Raw genomic sequence first — 18,876 nt, 5'->3', positions numbered from 1 at the left:
TGGTATTATGACTACTTTATAATGAGGCATATATATATACAAGGTAAAAATAGGGTCATTCATGCTTTCTGCCACCAGACTCCAGAATTTGACACTACAGAGGCAATAACTTTTGCAATATCTAATGTGCAATTTAAATTTAATACCGTGAGGAATAACCTGTGTCTTTATATTTGATTACCAGTTCAATAGGTATACAGATAAATACCAATCTATATAAATGCCCATGTAAATACCCTGTGCAATAACCCTGTATAATAAAAAAAAATAATAAAAAAGAAAAAAAAAGACTATATAGACGCACTGTATATACTGTATATACCCCCACGCACCTTTTCGTCCTTTGGCACTTACTTCTTCTTTGAGCCGATATAACGAGTACATTTCTCCACTGTGAGATCAATAAAGTCAATCAGTCAATCAATAATCAGGTTAGCCAGGTTTCTATTCATTTTATGGTGACCTACACCAAAACATAAAAAGATCAAATAGATAACATGATTCATTCAATGTTAATGCAATAACCTATTTTTAGTAATAAAAAACAATCACATTTAATAATATGTTTTCAAAAAATTGCACATGCACTTAAATTATTCTAATGATAATTGAACTGTGATATGTGTCCTAGAGTACAGTTAATCTGTCATTAATGGCTCATTATTTTGGCATTACGCCCCTGCCAGTACATGCCACCCCGGGCAGAAGGCCACATTCTAAGATCTCAACCAGAAAACATTCTGATGGGGGAAAAAAAAAGAATCATTAGTTCAATTCAGTTTGTTTTTTATAGCGCCAATTCACAACACATGTCATCTCTTTACAGTTCACCAGATCATCCAGTCAGATTGATTCAAAGTTTTCTATCTAAGGAAAACCAGTTTATTGCATCGACTCATTGACTAATTGACCCGAATGCAATCCCTCACACTAATCATGCTTGTGGCGACAGTGGAGAGGAAAAACTCCCTTTTAACAGGAAGAAACCTCCAGCAGAACCAGGCTCAGTGTGAGCAGCCATCTGCTGAGGCCGACTGGGGTTCAAGGATACAGAAGCAACTGTAAAAAAGCAACTGTAAAAGGCGACCCCATCCAGGAAACACACAGCCAGGCAGACGAGTTCCGAGCCAGCTCCCATGTCAGAGGATGAAGAGGGCATATCTAGCCAGTCACAATCAGAGAAACAGGACTATACTGGAAAAACAGGCCCATCTGAAAAAAATATAGCCGTCAATATGATTGTAAGTAGTGTAAAAAAAAAAAAGAAGAAAAAAAAAGTGTAACTGTACCTTTATTTTGAAAGAAAACACATCAGGTTTCTGATGTGAGTTGCTGAATTTCGTGTCTTGACACAGAGACGTCTTCTTTGTGGATCTGGTCCTCCCATCGGTCAAGGAATGCAAGTTGCATGAAAGAGAATGAGCGAAAAGTTTTGGAGCCAATTTTTATTATTCTTTATTGATTGAGGTGAACTAAACCCAACATGGGGCCCGCAATTATCCGCGATGACGTCAGGAGTCTTTCAGCTTCTGCAAAGAAGTTCGGGATCTGCGCTGAAGAAAGAAAGCAGCTGAAGTCCGTGGTCTGATCGGCAATGCTGGCGGCGGAAGTGTCTCCGGATTGCAGCGCAGATGTTATTCTCAGTGTCACCGAGTCTGTGCTTGTGCATCCAGGCCTGCTGGCAGCGGCTGCAGTGTGCGGAGGACTGTCTGGTTTCCTGGCTGCAGCTCTGCTCTACATCTTCTGCATGAAGCCTCTGTTGTTGACCAGACAAGTGAGCACACACATTTTCCATTTCAATCCTTTAACCCAAAAGCGTAGCTAGGAAATGTTTATAAGGGTGGCGAGGCAATAATCAATGAGGGGGGGCCGAAAGCGGATAGGAACCAAAACCTCAATCTACATTGTTCCAACAGGAAAATCAACAAGCAAAACATCCATATTTTCTAAATAAAGACTATACTTTCCTAGAGCCTTTGCTAACAAATAGATGTATATATTTAAACATCCGTGCTTTCTAAATAAAAGGTAAAGTGGATGAAATTCTTTCAGGTTTGAGTTTTGGGGCGAACATCTTTTCCTTTGTCATCACTTACCTACTTTTATCAATAATCATCCTGCATACAAATTTTTATTTACAAGTACTAATATCTATATAAAGCCAATTTCTCCACTGTGAGATCAATAGTCATACATTGATTATTTAATGAGTTGTTATTGAGATATTTATAAAACCACAGTGTCTTGTTGTGAAGCAATTGTAAATATATGAAAAATTTTAATGTTTTGAACATTCCACTTGAGACTATTACTGTTGCCACCATCTGTATCAGAGGAAAGAAAATATTAGGGGTGGCCACAGGGGTGGCCAATGATTGGCTAAGGGTGGCCATGGCCACCCCTGTGGCTCTGCCCCTGCTTTAACCATCAAGGCTTCGTTTGCCCGTCTTCTTGTAGGTTAACAACGCCAGGAGGCTGCTGGAGCCTGAGGTCGGAGATGATGACAACAACCAAAGCGACTGTGTCAGCAACAAAGAGAAGGAGGCCCCCAATGGCTCTGCTAATGATAAGGTGATAAGGTGTTATTTACTTTGACTTAAAAAAAAATAAAAATATCTATGTATATATATATTTTTTTTTCTTTTTTCTCTCAATTTCAAAGGTTTTTTTAACAAGAATAGTTTGAAATATGCAGCCCTTTTACATATATTGATCAATTATTAATATATATTTGATAAAATAAATAAAAGGTCCCCATGAAATAAAACTAAGCAAATATTTTTATAACATTTTTATCTTATTTGGTTTTAATTTATTTCAAGATTTAGAAAGATGTATTTACTCCCAGATTTATTTATTTCATGATAGAGTTTTATTTTTTGACCCTTTTATATTATAAATTTTAAACTTGATTATGAAATAAATGTATAAGATAAATACATCTGGAAGTAAATAAATAAATCCTAAAATGAATTAAAAATGTCTATTAAAATATATATTTAGTATTACTTCATGGTAAAATCTATTTATTACACAGAATATTTATATTTTATCAACAGCAACATTTATTCATTTATCATGTATTTATGTCATTTTGAATGAAACGGTTCTCCATAGGAAACTGACTTACATGTCATGCTTCTATAATCAGATGATAGTTCGGGTTATCTAGTGGGTTTTTAAAAGTGAAAAAAGAGAAAATACTTCAACATCTGATACAGATGTTGAAGAAGATCACAGTAATATTGAATTGTTGATGTGTTCCAGTTGATAAAAGATCCAATATAAAATTGCTCATTTTTGGTTCATAGTGTAGCACTATTTAAACTGTAAAAGGACTAGATGGAAGAAAATCAGAAGACTAGAATTCGTCTACTGGAGACGTTGTCAGTAATCAATAAAACGACACAAAATAACTGCTTTCAATACCATGTATTAGACAAATTTAAAGTAAACAATACATGACAAACATACATAGAACCCAAAATAAATACAAAAAAATATATACACAGTACTGTTGCAATCCTTTTGTTTGAGCACAAAAGGTCTTAAATTCCCCGCTGATCAGTCCAGAGTCTGACTGACACACATTCAGAAATCCATGGTTGGATTATCCAGATATTCAAGTTGAAAAATGTCCCAGCACAAGTTGTTTCGGATGAAGAGGTGAATAATGCATGAAGTGTGTGCCTGAGTGGTGAGATGGAGGGGGGAAATGATACAGACCAGACCAGTGTGGAATGATTCTTAAGGCTCTCCTGGCTCCAGCCTGTTTTCAGAAGCTCGCCATCTTTTTCCCTAAAAAGGGATCACCTGGCCAATTCCAATAATAGATGAGAGTATGGCAGCTCCAAGGCTCCAAACTCACTGGATTTCTCTGATCTGTAGCTCCTTTGTCTCCAGCTCTCCCCCTCACATCTGACTGGGGAAAGCTGGAGCAAGCCTAAATAATTGCCTCAGGTGTGTCAATTGGCTGCATGCACTGTGTGACTGACTGTCACTGTAACCAATGGGGCAGTAAGGCGGGACTAAGGGCAGTTTTTTTACCCTGGGTTACACCAGCTAGAAAAAATATCAGTATTGTTAGCCTCCCCTTTTACCCTGTTGTGTTATTTTTGAGCAGGAAAAGAAGTGGGCTCCTATGAACAGTGACGTGGCTGCATTTGCATCTAGAGCCAAAGTGGTTTACCCCATCAACCAGAAATACAGAGTAAGTCCAACACTTCTAAAGGGCTGTCAAGTTTAGATCTGAGCTTGGAGTAAGATTTGAAGGCACTGACACCAAAATCATTACTTTAAATCATAGATAAACAGAGTAATTTGAAACATTGTCTAATCTCTTTAATGACATTATTTGATATGCAGATGAAACGAGGCTTTAATCATATTCCCAAATGTGTTTGATACCAACAAATAATTTTACATCCAATGAAATTCTGTCTGGTGTTAGCGATATGATGCAATACGTTTGTGTTAATAAATCTAATGAGTTTTTTTTTAAATGCACAAAATAATTTAACTATCAGCTGTTCTTCAAACTAGCTCCTTAGGACTGATTGTCCTGCATGTTTAGGTGTTTTAAAAAGCAGTGTTGTATTTTAATGGGTGGCTCTAATTCATAACTTCTTAAAATAAATAAATGCCATTATATTGGCAGTAAATTGTCAACATCTGTGCTTTGAATATCAATTTAATAGTTATAGCTAAATTAATTTATTGTCAATAGCAAAGTATATGCTTCATACATTTCTATTATTACCCATCTAGTTTAAATTTCAATTTTTAAAGTTCACCAAAGAAGCTTTATTACAATTGCTCTGTATGATCAATATAATGAACTTTGAATTATTTATTTGCCAGGAAATCTTATTTTAACTGAGCATTTCCATGTCACCGAGGTGGTTAATGAGTGCAAATACCTTGGAATCTTGATGACTCCCTTACCGTTTAGCCTCATTGAAAATGTTGTTAAAAACATGTAACCTGGCTTTTTCTTTCAAAATAAAATTGGTTTTCATTTGAAGCAACAACAAAAAAAAGCGCCTTGTTAGTCACAGCTAAATTTTTTCTTTTTTAGATCATGGAGACTTGCTTTACATGAATGCTTTAGCTCAATGTCTCCATAAGATTGACTCTGTTTATCGTGTCTTTGAGGTTCATAACAAACTGTAGAGCCGTCACTATGGCAGGCTGTTTTAACATTCATTAGATTGACTGAATATGTAGGCTACGTATGTCAGAAATCTCAAATGCATTACTTACTAATCAAAATGAACATTTCAGACATCTGAAATCAAATTCTTCATATCTAAAATGAACATTTCCAATATCTTAAATGTAATAATTATCATGTAAGAATTTAATGTAATTCTTCCATGAAATAATTTTCAAAGGATGTCATGTTTCCCATTCATGAGTGTTTGGCCTTTACTTCCAGAGATCTAAATTAACATTGTTCTCATCTAAAATAAATTTCCCAGATTGCTTAAACTGTATGAAATAAAATTTAAGTTCTCCACAATTAAGTTACTACTAATCATAAATTCAGCATCAAAAATTAATATAGTCTAGATATCCAGAAATTCAATTCTTGTCATCAAAAATTTATATTTTTGTAGTAGAATATCATTACAGATATCAGCTACCTATTATATAACTAGTTAAATTAGAATCCTAGATATCTGAATTTTAATAATGCCTATCAAAAAAACAGTTTTAGATACTTACAAACATATTTTGACTAACTTTCAAAAGAATGATGGGACCCTGTTTTAACATAAAATAGGCTGGCTGACTAATCAAATTTTCTTTACAGATAGGACTAAAACATAGTCACAATTACAATGCTCCTAGTAAGAATTGTATTATCATTATCAGTAGTTGCATTTCTGCCAGTTGACATTGTTAGGTAATCTGGAATTAAATATGTACCAGTAAGAACTAGATTTTAGATATCTACGAATCTTTACTTATTTTAAGTGGCTGTTTTAACATATTTGCTTCACTGGACATGTGTTTCAGATATCTTTAATAGTATTTTTCCTATCTAAAATTAACTTTTATGATATCTGAAATGTAATTCTTACTAGTACAAATGACGTCACACTTCCCATTTCATGTGTATTGGGCGGTTACTTTCAGATATTCGGAATTATATTTCTTCTGTTTAAAATGAACAAAAATGAATATCAGATCTCTGTACTCCAATTGTCACTCATAATTTTTATTTCCCATCAAACCTGTGCATTTACTTCTTGATATGCATGATCTAAAACGACTGTATTATGAAAAGTATCAAAATTTGAATAAGATAATCAATTTTATAGTCTTCAGTGCAATGAGGTATCAATATTTTAGTATCACTCTATACATGCAATTGTTTAAGAGTGAGAAATTACAATTGTGCTGTGTGAGCGTGTGCACTTGACGAAATGCACGTTCCACACGATCAATGCAGGAGAGCTGAGAGCCCTGCTTCTAGCTGCAATGTTTAGGAGGGTTATTTGATCTGCTGGGACCAAATATTTATCCTTTTGCCTTACATTTAATATAGCCTACTATTTTAAAAAAAACATTACTTAACAGTGGCTGCAGCTGGTAATATTTGCAAAAATTTGTTCTATAAAGAATTGGTTCAAATGGACTCAATGCAAATGTACACTGCACTTTTCAGATGTGTACTTGTAAATAAAAGCCCAAATCCATTCATTAGATAGAGAGACAGACAGACATACTTTACTCTGGACTTATGGTGAAATAAATAAATAAAATAAGAATAAAACAATAAATGTAAAAAAAAAAAAATAAACAGAGCAAAAAACAAAAAAAGCAAGCACCAATTATCAATTATACATTAAGGAGCTTTAAGGAGATAGGAATAACAGTGTCTCAACAGCTCAGATTGGTATCAGAATGCACTACCTGTGGTGTCAGTAAGTGACAACATAATTTCATTGCCAGATGCATTTATCCTACAGATAAAGTTATACATGAATTTTCATAAAACAGCATGTAAGGTATTGACTCTTGCTGTGGCAAACATCTCACTTGCACTATTCCATCTGGACCATTTCAAAATAACTTTTTTTCTTTTCACTTTATGTTTTTTGTTTTCCTGTTGCATAAAATCACAATAAAATACACCATAGTACGTGGTTATGTGGAAAAAGTGCCAGATTTATGAATGGCTTTGCAAGGCAGAATTTTCATTTTAAAGCCAGTTCATCATGTTTGTTTTGCTTTTATTTTTGTAACCATCAGCCGTTAGCAGACGGTGCTTCAAACCCATCCCTTCATGAACATTCAAAGCTGCCGCCGATGCCTAATGAGTCCTCCTCCTCCTCTGAGGGAGGGTCTCTGGACCAAGAACAGGACAACAATGACAGCAGTCATTTCATCTCCAACATGGAGCTCCCCAGGAGTCTGCAGAACCAGAGTTTCACCAGAGTCTTCCACTTCCCCCACACCCTGACACAAAGCGGGTAGGAGCCACGGGCCTTCTGAAGGTTTAGCTTTAACAAGACTGACCTTCTTATAACCTCCGCCCACCTGTTGTTGTTTCAGCTTTGAAGGCAGGATCAGCCTTTACTGTTTGGCCTTGCAGGAAATAGAACAGAACAGCTCTGATCTCCAGGAAGAGAAGTATCTGGTGAGTTGGTGATGGGCGATAAATCAGGCAGCATATGGAACTATATCTGAACCTTTTGTTTGACTTTGTTTCTTTTTAGATTTTCCTACAGATGCTTAGGATTATATTTAGTTCTCGGTTTCCGAAAGATAAAAATGATGCAGACTTCGCCAAGAACACACTTTTGATTCACGAACAGGTACAAACAGATGCTTAGTCTACTGCACTTTATAAGAATAGACATCCCTTTAATTTATTTTTTTTTTCTGTTTGAATTCGCTGATTGTTTTAAGAAAGTGAATGAGTTGAGGAAATCATCTACATCAGGCCAAACCACCAAAGAGGCGCCTCATGATGCCTCCTGTTCACTGGAAGAGTTTGAGAGAGCTCAAAAAGATCTGCTTGAACGCAGCCTTCAAGCGGTAATAAAAAACCTGATAACCAAAATGTGCATATCTACTCGGTAAGATACATAATTACAGGCTTTTTTATTATTTTGGCTCCACAGTCCAAAAGTTTCAGCTCCCAGTTGGAGGATTTGTGCCAGCTTCTCCTACGGAGGAAAGACGGTTTCTATTCTGAAGAAGCGCAGGAGGACATCCTCTCTGTCGTTCAGACTCTCCTGTCAGAAGAGGAGCACCTGATTATGTTACAGGAAGCCGATTTGAGGGTAAAGCTGGTTTCTTTTTTTTGTCACCATGTTAATTTTATAATCTTTTTATGGATACAGCCTTAAATTATTTATCCTTTTTGATCTGTTTATATTTTTTTACTCCACATCCTTACACTTTGTTCAAAAACATAAAACTTTGTTGTAATATTTTAAGAGAACCTAATAAAAAGTAGTGCACAGTTAGGAAGTGGAAGTGGAGATTAAAAATACTTCCATCAATTTTGTGAAAATACAAATCTGAAAAGTGTGGCATGCATTTGCCCAACAGAGTCAATACTAATAGAAACCCCGTGCAATTGCACAGGTGAAAATAGTAAAATAGTAATTTTGAAAGGATTTTTTTAAATGTTTTCCAATATTGCAGAATTCTGTTACACAGTAAAGAATTAAAATTAAAACAATTATACTTTACATTTGGAAGTTTTTGAGCTTTAATTCCATTGCAATATATCATTAATTGCAGTTATTTTTTTTTTTTTTTTTTTGCAAATCTAGGTGGGCCCAGCAAAAAAAAAAAAAATGGAAACAATGAGCTTAGCATGTGTCTCCAACCTGCTCTATTCAGTCTTAACCATGTTCCCCGAATCTCAGCAGCTCCTTCACAGCTGCCATCTCTGCATTTGCATTTGTTTTGGGTCTCGGCAGCTTTTTTTGTCCAAGCAGTCAGTTTTGGTGGAATGCAATATTTTGGTTGGCTTCTAGCCAAATTATTTTTTCCATGTGATCAAGATCTTGCTCTGTGAAATGATTCTGATTTTTCTGGTAAAATATTTTAATTCCATTTCATATCAGATGGGTGATGTTTTGCTGGGAATTCAGAATAAACACCAATATAATATAACTGACTCATTTCTGTAATATGACCAAATGAGATACAGTTGAAGGGTGTAGAAAACATTTGTGAAGCAATGTATTTTTAAATTATTCTTTTAAATATTTTTCAGAGAACTTTGGACAAGTTGCTGTGGTGGGAGGAGATGTCAGCGCTTGTTCAGTCCCAGCCCGCCCTGATGAGGTGGGAGGTGACTCTAAGACTGGGTTTGATTTCTACAAGCCTGGAGCAGCTCACCAGTGCCGGAAACCTGAGGTCTGACGCCAAGGAAAACATCCTCTCAGAGATTCGATCCGCTCTGACTGAAGGGCTTCAGCAAAGCACAGAGGGTAAGACACTTTAAGACATTACATTTCTCTTTTACTCCTTTACCACTGGCCAGAAAACCTGTCTAAATCTGGGAACAAGCAGCTTTTCGCAGCAGTAGGAACAACTCACTGACCCGTGTCGATCCTTGGTGACATCATCAACACTAACAGCATGATGTGTCACCAGTTGAGGTCAGATGGGCCGTTTTTGCCAAATGTGAATGTCAGAAGTCGACGCATGTTGAAATACACACGCACCTATTTCAGTGAAAAAAGCTAAATGAGATAGCTATGGTTAAAGAAATGTAAATAAAAGATCAGGATTTGTCAGCCTTTAGACATATGCTATTTTACAAATTATAATATATATTTCTTTGTAGAGTTTGACTGAGCAGAGAATTTTGAAAATCAGATTATTTTATGTAGGAGGAGATGAAAAGCTCATACATTTTCAACTCTCCCAATACCAACAGCCCTCGAGGTGGGAAGTTGACTCTAACGACTGGCATGATTTTACAAGCCTGGACATTTCACCATTGTCCGGAAACCTGAGGTCTGACGCCAAGGAAAGATCCTCTCAGAGATTCAATCCGCTCTGACGAAGGGCTTCAGCAAAGTACAGAGGGTAAGACACTTTAAGACATTACGATCCGGGTCAAACAACTCGGCAAGCGACCTGTGTTAAAATCACCTCTGCTCTGACTAGCATGCTGTGGGAACACCAGACCCGGGTTGAGTCGCTGAATTACCCGACACCATTAAACGCAACGTACGGACGTTAACACACTACGCCATTCGCTTCTGAACTAACAAGCCGAAACAACTTTGCTTATATTCGATAAACATGATGCTGCACTGCTAAGAATTCAGACGGATAAAAGAGTGAAATAATTAAAAAAATGCTCTGGCTCCCATCCCTGTTGCTCTGCAGTATTTACTTCCGTGATTTCTGTCACAGTGGTGACATCATCAACACTAACCCAGCATGATGGTGTCACCAGTTGGAGGTCAGACCCAGCTTTTTTGCCAAATGCTGATTGTTAGAAGGTCGACGCATGTTTGAAAAACACACGCCAACCCGCTAATTTCAGTGGGAAAAAAAGGCTATAGAGGAGAGGCTCTGGTTAAAAAAATAAAAAATTTACAAAATATAAATGTATCAGCGGATGTGTTTCTCAGCTCCTTTAGACACTCAGCCTACTTTTCAAACAAATATATATATATATATTTTCTGTTGTGGAGTTTGGAAGCTGAGGCAGAGGCAATTTTTGCAAAAATACAGATTTATTTTATGTCCATGGACGGAGTGAAAAGCTCATACATTTATACAACTACTCCCAATACACAAACAGCCTCCCAGGGGAACCAACCCATCCCTGAATACAAAAACCTCACAAACGAACATGCATCTTCAGTTTATCAAGGACATACATTTTTCACTCGTCGGATAAAAAAAATTCACAACAGCTATCTTTTTTTCACGCCATTAGGGAGTCTTAATCACCTTGAAGGGCATGTATCTATACATCTCTCTTGTCTAGAGTGAGGAGGCAAACGCTCTCCGCCATTCTGACTCCCAACTCCCCACATAACTTAACTCCAGCATAGAGACAGGTACACGATTACTCCTGTGTGGCCAAGGAAAAGCACAGTCTAATATTTCATCTCACACTGTGATTCCTCCTTAACTAATTTAATGAGGCCAGGTTATTTGAAAATAGCACACAGTATCATTCACAATAGTGTCTTCCAAAATCTCAATCAGACTCTTGCAGCCTAAACCTGTCCTGAAGCTCTTACACATCTTCAAAGAAATGATAAAATGTTGAATCAAAATCTGTATTTAAAGCAGTGATTCATTTTAACACATACTTATTCTTCCACTTACACTCAGTGAAGATTTATGAATGATAGGGGTAGTCGCATTAGATGGAGGAGTGGGGAAGCTTTCACTAATCACTTCATTAAAAGGGACACTGCACCACTAATAAAACCTAGATTTATTGAACGCCTGTTAAAGCCAGTCAGTTCATTATCATTTATTGTTTGTTTTTAATCTGCAACTGTTTTTTGAATAATCTTTAATCTTTCTTTTTATGCTACAGAATGCACAAAGAAAACAAAGGAGCTGGTGACCGAAAAGTGCCGCAAAAAGGAGTCCAAGAAGAGGAAACTGGAGAGGAGTCAGAAGAATGAGAGGAGTGCAGCTCTGGAGCTGAGTCAGACTCGCTGTGACCTGCAGGAGCAAACCTCTGTTAGAACACTTTACTTGTTTCCAGGGTTATAGTTATCTACGGGAAGCTCTTCTCACCTGCGTTTATTATTACCTGTTGTAGCTCAGTCTGTGCCATTTCTCATCTAAGGTCTATCAGGAGCTACTGATGAGACACAGGAAGCAGATCTCTGACTTGGAGATGCAGCAGGACAACAAAACCGTAGAGAGTCTCTGCAACCTTTGGAAGGTAAAAAAACATAATGCATTCAGAGTTTTTCTGGAGATGCAGTGTTGACCCATAAGCTGTGTGTCCTGCTGGTTTGCCAGGTTATCTAACAGCAGCTCTTTGCGGTGCAGTAGTTAGTGTTACAAGGAGAAAATTTGAAGTTATGAAGATATTATGCAGGAAACTTTCCTGCAAAGCCATGTCGGCTTTTAGTTCAGGTAGTTACAAACTATGCCAAGGTTTTGGAGGGTTTGGTTGAGTTTCCAGGTATGAAAAGGAGCCATCTACCACACCAAATTCTTTTTTTTTTTTTAGAGCCGCAACTTATGATTATTTTGCTAATTTATTAATCTGTCATGCTTTTTTTTGATTAATTGATTAATAATTGGATAGCTAAGGGTTAATTAATGAAGATTTCTTACAGAATTAAATCAGGTGAAACTAACATATTTTACAATTTTGTTAGGATTGCTGTTCTTAAATCCTTAACTGCTATACACCTGTCTGTTGTCCCTTCTGCCCATCTCACCACCATGGGGAGCAGAGCATTCAGCCACTGTGACCCGCCCCCCCAGACTCACTTCTTCATTTCGAATCACAACTCAAAACACGGAAACCTGGTTCTGCAGGAGGTTTTCTTCCTGTTAAAAGGGAGTTTTTCTTCTCCACTATCGCTACAGGCATGCTTAGTCTGAGGGATTGCATTTGGGTCAATTAATCGATGCAATCAACTGGTTTTCCTTAGATAGAAAACTTTGAATTAATATGATTGGATGATCTGGTGAACTGTTAAGTGCCTTGAGATGACATGTGTTGTGAAATGGCGCTATATATATAAACTGAATTGAATTGAATTGAAAACTCATCTGTTAAAAATCGCCTATTATATTTTAATATTAATTTCCCTGTCCCAGCCTTTGTATTTTTAAATTGTGTTTTGACTTTGTTTCTGTCATTGTGTTTTTATCCTTTTTTGGTGACCTTGAGTGTCCAGAAAGGCGCCTTTGAAATAAAATGTATTATTATTATTACGTTGATCGCTCTTTCTGCTAAAGGCATGTTTCATAGTCTCTATACTCCAGCTAACGACAAATTTATTACTAAATTAGTTGACGATTATTTCATTAATTGATTAATTGAATAAATTTTTTCAAACTGGCTAAACAACCTGCTTTAGCAGATGACAGGAACACTTTCTGTTTTACCTTTCTTTTCTGTTTGATTGCTTCTTCCTTGCAGTTAGTTAATTCTTGAAAGCATAGTGCTGATTTAAGATTATTCTCTTTGTGCTAAAACATAAGAAAAACACAGTTTTGCAGCAACTGCACTCTGCTGCAAACAGTGTGACATCACCCCCTGCTTCTCAACATGAAATGGAATCACATGGCAGCCAAGCCACCAGTAAATACTTTGAATGGGTTTAATAGAAGCTTATCTTTAAGACAGTTTAAACTAGGCAACAGTCAGTATCAGCAGTTCAGAGCTAGTTTTATAAATCAGCTGCAAGTTTTCCATTGGTGCAATCTTAAAGTTTTTCAAACTGATATAAATACTTTGAGGTTAATAGGTTAATATGAAATTGCATGATGTAAATTAAAACAGTAAAAGGAAAAATACCTCCTTATGTTAATTTTTCAGTAGATTCAGATATTTTTAAAACAACAGATTAAAGAAAGGTTCTAAATTAGGTTCTTAATGTTAGTCTTTTTATGTTATTTCAATGTTAATGTTTTTTTGTAACCCTTCGTCTATCTAAACCAGTTTACCTACATGTTACTCATATGCACATACAGTTTATAGTGTTTATTTCTATATAAAACTGATATAAAACTCTGTGTCTCCAGAAACTCCGGGCCTGCTGGTCGAACAGGCTGGCTGAAATAGCCAAAGACATCTTTCTGGCTTCGGTTCCTACTCAGATGAACCTCACAGCTGAACGCTGTGAAAATCTATGGCTGGATGTGGAGCAGGAACTGGCTGATGAGCTGCAGCAGGCAGAGAGCAGCACCAGGCAGCAGCTGGAGCACATCAGGACGGAGCTGGAGAAGGATCAGCAGGTAGACTGCTGCAAATATCTTGCATCTGGATGGTGATGAACACAATAAAGATCTAGTTTGGTGTTTCTATTACAACAAACTCCTTCAGTGTTCCAACATCAGCCTGTCATGTTGTAGGTGTGGATCGATGGGATGGCTCTGAGGCAGGCCTGTCTAAAACATCTGGCTGAACAGCAAATGAAAATCGTCAGAGCTATGGTAGCCAGACAGAGCTACACTCTAAGCAGGTAAACTTGAAAACATTGGGGTTCAAATAAATTTTGTTGCATCAGAAAATAAAGTTGATGATTTTTTTCTCAGTGACATAGGGCGGCTGATAGAGAAGAAGCATGAGCACCTCTTGCTGCTGGTGCAGAGGTCCTTTGTGGTCAGGCACTTCAGTTTACATATGCTGAAGGAGATGAGGATGTCCAAACTTAAGCTGCTCTCTCAGAACGATTTCAGAGCTCTGATGTTGGAAGATGCCAATAAAACACAACTCTGTGTTGATTCAAATCTCAAGGTAGGAACATTGATTTGTTAATGAATTGATTGAATAAAGCATTATAAGGAATGTATTGAATTAGATGTGTGGGGGGAAAAGCCAACCCCAAAGTAGTGTTGCGCCAATACCATTTTTTGGCCCCGATACCGATATCCGATACCTGGCTGTGCAGTATCGGCCGATACAGATACCATAATAATGTAAATAATTGCCATCATGGCTTTGTCAAGCTGCTGCCTACCTTTGTGAAGCAGGAAAAAATCTAATACAAAGTGAATCCAGCAGAACTTTTTAATAAAAAGTTCTACTGGATAATAAAAATAAAAAGTTTTTATTGCCTACCAGGAGTGGGTGACAATAGTTGAATAAACTTATGGCTCTCAAAATGGTATCTGTGCCCTATTTGTTGGTACTCGTTGATACCTATACCACCGTTTTAGGGCAGTATCGGGGCCCCGTCCGATACTGGTATCGGTATTGTTGCAACACTGCCCCAAAGTGAAACAAGAACTGTACATTCTTTTTTTTAATGATTTACTCCCAACAACCAATCTACCAAAATGATCCTAATCCTAAGTGTTTGTATAAAAGCTTACAGCCTTAACTGGATTTTGTAAGCCAGTCTGTTTTAAATCATACCTACAAAATGAGAATGGTTGCAGATTTTGAGGCCAACTTCAAATCACAAGTTTTGCCTTCTTAACAATCCATTATTTATGTTGGATTTAAATAATTAAAAACACATGAAGTCTTCAGAGCTGTTAATATAAACTCAAATAAAATGCATGACACTATATTTGATTTCCCCCTTCACCAAATAATAGTTAACATTTAGGTTTTTGGGATTTTTTTTTTTTTTTTACACTGTAGACAAGATAGATTTAAACAAAGAGAAGATGTTAAGAATTTAAGAAAGTTCTGATTTGGAGACTTTTGGGAAGTTTTCCATCCATTCATAGATTTATTACAATCATACAGGAGCCAATAGAAGCTTTTCTGTTCGAAATAAATTATTTATGTATTTCAGTGCAAGAGATGATGTAACAATGTGTGCGTGAGGGGAAGAGGAAAATTATGTTGGACTCTTACGTAGATATATAGTAAGATTTAAAAAAGACTTCCAGCATTATCCTGGATGTTGTATAATAGATAAACTTACTATGATTTACTATGTTCAGCTTTCTGTTGTCTAGTCTAGATAAAATATGTGCCTGCCTGAATAATAGGCTCCCATGGCTCTGTAGAAAACAGCCTCTTTCTTTTACCTTTTTACCTCCTATTGACTTTCAAAAAAAGTAAAAAAAAAACAATCCGCTGGACTTTGTTTCCAAGTTTGAATACGTTTCGCTTCCCATTCAGGAAGCTTTTCCAATTCAAAATGTCAGAATTAGCGTTATGTTCGAGGCTTTATAAAGTAGCCCAAAAATAAAGCCTTGTTTTGGCTTAGAAAACATGCAAATTGAACCTGACGAACTGGTCGGCCCCTTATAAATGGGCAGTCGTTTGGGTTTTTTGTTAGCCTGCAATGCCGGATACTGGTTCATGCCTCTGACAGGGGGGGTCGTTGGTGGGAATTGTTGGCTTGGCTGAACAGGCGAGATATTCAAGTCCCCTGTTGACTTATTCACCGAACCCCTGCACCTTAATATCTGTGTCTCCATTCCTCATTTACAGCTTCTTCACTGTAGTGTTTTCACCCGAGTGTGGTAGCACATGCTGTGTTCACTGATCAGGCTTCTTATTTCTCAGTCTGCTGTCTCCAGTTAACTTCCTGATGCCTCTCTATGTGAATCATTTGAACTGCCTACTTGTGCAAATGCTTCTTCAGGAATGAGGCGTTCTGCTGATGGTCCTTATTTTCCCCATGCAGAATAGCAGGGCCAGCCTTGCAGAGAGGCACCTGGGTCCAGAAAGCCAGCTTCTGGGAAACAACCTCCAACAGGAGTTCTTGTCAGAACTGGAATCAGCCATGGAGATTCTTCAGAGACATTCACAGCTGCTGCTAGGCAACACCCTCAGCCACTCTATCCGTCACAGGATGGAGGTCATGCCCAAACAGTCACTGACCTCTCCTAAATATGACGCTAATCTGAAAGTAAGAACTCATTTGACAATCTTGATTGAAGAGTGATAAATCCTTAACATATTCAGTGTTTTCATGTTTACTTTTTTTCCTACTCTAGCAACACCTAAAAGAAGCTGCAGCAGAGAGCGTCTATTTAACCAAAGATTCTCTCAGTGCAATCGTTCGAATCTATTACTCTGACCTACGGGACATTTCCAGTAATCTACAGCCCTATCAGTTAAACCTAAACCAGGGTAATATTATATTTACTATTTGCTAAGTAACCCACAATGCTTCCTGACCTAAATGTTTGGATATCTTTGTATTTCAGAGGATTTTCTGCTTTTGTGTGCCAACTACATAATGTTATAATGCCTTAATTAGGGTGATAAGAGTGACCAATTGATTTTACAACCATTTTTAGAAAGAAATCAAAGGCAAGATGCCAGCAGCCAACTGAGCAGAGCTTTGCTGAGAGAACTGATGAACTGGGGCAAGAGACCCGCCTCCACTGAGCTTCAAGAAAGGTACAGAATCCTACAGAGGAGTTCCTCTGTGATCCTATTAAACTGATCATTAATTTAGATTTCATTCAAATGCTATGCAATCGAGCTAAATCTTAACATGGAATCACCTCTGAAATACATTCAAGTTCATTGGAATTATAGGCATCCATTGAAAATCATTGAATATTTTGGAAGCACTGTGAAAAAGTTCACTGCAGCTGCCATTTTAAGCAGACTAGGTTGACTAAATAGGAATAGTTCATCATTTGTGTCTTTTTTTATGATATGTGGTAGGGTTGTACTGAATAAACAAAAGCTGCTGGAGCAGAGTGATCTGGATCAGGAGATGGTGTATGAGGAGCTGAGGAGGAAAAAAGTGGCCCAAGACCAAACCATGGAGAGGGTTAAAGCCCAGTTAGTGGTGGGTGTTCTGCTGCACATCAGCGTTTGTAGGCAGGCGACTGAATCTTTTCGTGCTGCACCTATCTTTACTGAGATCAATGTGTCTCTGAATCCAATAGGAGGCAGAAGAGAGCTTTATAGGTGAGCTGGCAGCTATGGCTCGCATTTCTGTCCATAATGCAGACCTGAACTCCAGCAGTGAAGAAGACAATGCAGGTAAGTAGACCCTGCCTAGGGATGTGGGAATTTAAGGCCATTCTGACACTTAGCTACTTAGAAACAAACTGAGAAAGCTTTTTTTTTAAAGCAACATAAACAATATTTATGAAAATGGAGGTAAACTTTGAGTCACTATTTGAGGCTTGTTCACACCCTTAATAAATAAAGAGAATAAAGGGTCAATTCTTTTTTTTTTTTTTTTTTTTTGTAATCGACTGTTCAAAACCATTTTTTAACATAGCAATTATTAATTGTTAAAAAATAAGGTTTTAATATCTTGCAGAAAATTAAAACAGTCCAAGAGTGAGGTAAGTTCCAGGTAAAATTTTCCTCCCATTGGTCTGATTTTTAAATTGAGGTTGGTGTGATATTTTTTCTCCTTCTATCATTTTTATCATCAAAATGGAGGAACGAGAAGCAGTATCCCTCCAAAATATCTTAAGGATATACATCAGTTAGACCAATGTCAGAATAATAGAGATCAATTTTATTGATCATTCCGTAGTTCCCAATCATTAGAACACTTGATAATGGTTTAGCTTTTTCTTAAACACTCCTTGAAATAGTAAAGGCAGTTTAACATTCCCCTTGAATATTGCAGAAGTTTGTTGTCCTATATAATCAACTAAATCACTTGAGTTGTGCTTACCCTTAGATATAGAAAGATAAATAAAAGAAATGTGAAACAAGAACTAAACACACTGGATCAATTACTAAAGCTAGAAACCATCATGTCTTCAGAGCAATGTTATTTGGACATTTTTGTACACATATTTTCCAGAGCTGCAAATATTTAGTAAACAAACATAAATTTTTATAGAAAATGATTCTAATTCCTGATTGACATATTTTTTTTTATGGTTTGAATCTGTTTTTGTCTAGTAATATTTAAACACCTGAAGTTCAGATATCAAACGATGAACCTCTCAGTATTTTCTGTCCTTTTGAAAATGTTTTCATTTTTTAACAGGGGAACAAAGCGCCACTATTCTGGACCTCCTGGCCCTGAACCCAGCATTAGATCCAGCTTTGAATCCATCTCTAACTCCACTGTTTGCCACTCCTACGGTCAAATCAAATTCAAAGAAGAAAGGAGGGAGATAATCTAAGCTGAAATCTATACACAATAATCAGAGTATTTATTTTTTATGTAAAACTGGACTAAATTGTTATTTTACACTTTTTTTCCCTACCAAGAAACGATTAAAGTCAAATATGATAAAGCAACTGATCTTGTCAAGTTCGGTTCTTTCTTCTCAACT

General features: G+C 36.9%; 1 protein-coding gene across 1 annotated transcript; it reads left to right on the top strand.

The window, feature by feature from the left end:
* Positions 1-1,354: 1,354 nt before the first annotated feature.
* Positions 1,355-18,841, top strand: LOC119780115 (ellis-van Creveld syndrome protein). The gene is made up of 20 exons (XM_038280017.1): positions 1,355-1,774; positions 2,458-2,571; positions 4,124-4,210; positions 7,261-7,481; positions 7,564-7,648; positions 7,728-7,826; positions 7,921-8,049; positions 8,136-8,297; positions 9,245-9,461; positions 11,546-11,694; positions 11,804-11,902; positions 13,726-13,938; positions 14,056-14,165; positions 14,239-14,440; positions 16,293-16,517; positions 16,606-16,741; positions 16,912-17,014; positions 17,288-17,414; positions 17,515-17,611; positions 18,585-18,841. Exons 1-20 carry the CDS (start codon positions 1,595-1,597, stop codon positions 18,716-18,718), a joined length of 2,889 nt encoding a protein of 962 aa, XP_038135945.1. The 5' UTR covers positions 1,355-1,594; the 3' UTR covers positions 18,719-18,841.
* The last annotated feature ends 35 nt before the right edge of the window (positions 18,842-18,876 follow it).

The sequence above is a fragment of the Cyprinodon tularosa genome, unplaced genomic scaffold (assembly GCF_016077235.1).
Source record: "Cyprinodon tularosa strain WSP-4 unplaced genomic scaffold, ASM1607723v1 ctg155, whole genome shotgun sequence".
Lineage (NCBI taxonomy): Eukaryota > Metazoa > Chordata > Actinopteri > Cyprinodontiformes > Cyprinodontidae > Cyprinodon > Cyprinodon tularosa.
The sequence above is the reverse complement of the archived record's forward strand: the minus strand, read 5'-3'. Positions and strand labels throughout refer to the sequence as shown.

What these genes read in the sequence shown, in the direction of transcription:
- LOC119780115 (XM_038280017.1), top strand. Translation starts at nt 1,595, where the DNA reads ATGCTGGCGGCGGAAGTGTCTCCGGATTGCAGCGCAGATGTTATTCTC. An exon ending in CTCTGTTGTTGACCAGACAA is followed by an intron (nt 1,775 to 2,457) that starts GTGAGCACACAC and finishes GTCTTCTTGTAG; the next exon opens with GTTAACAACGCCAGGAGGCT. An exon ending in CACTTTTGATTCACGAACAG is followed by an intron (nt 7,827 to 7,920) that starts GTACAAACAGAT and finishes GATTGTTTTAAG; the next exon opens with AAAGTGAATGAGTTGAGGAA.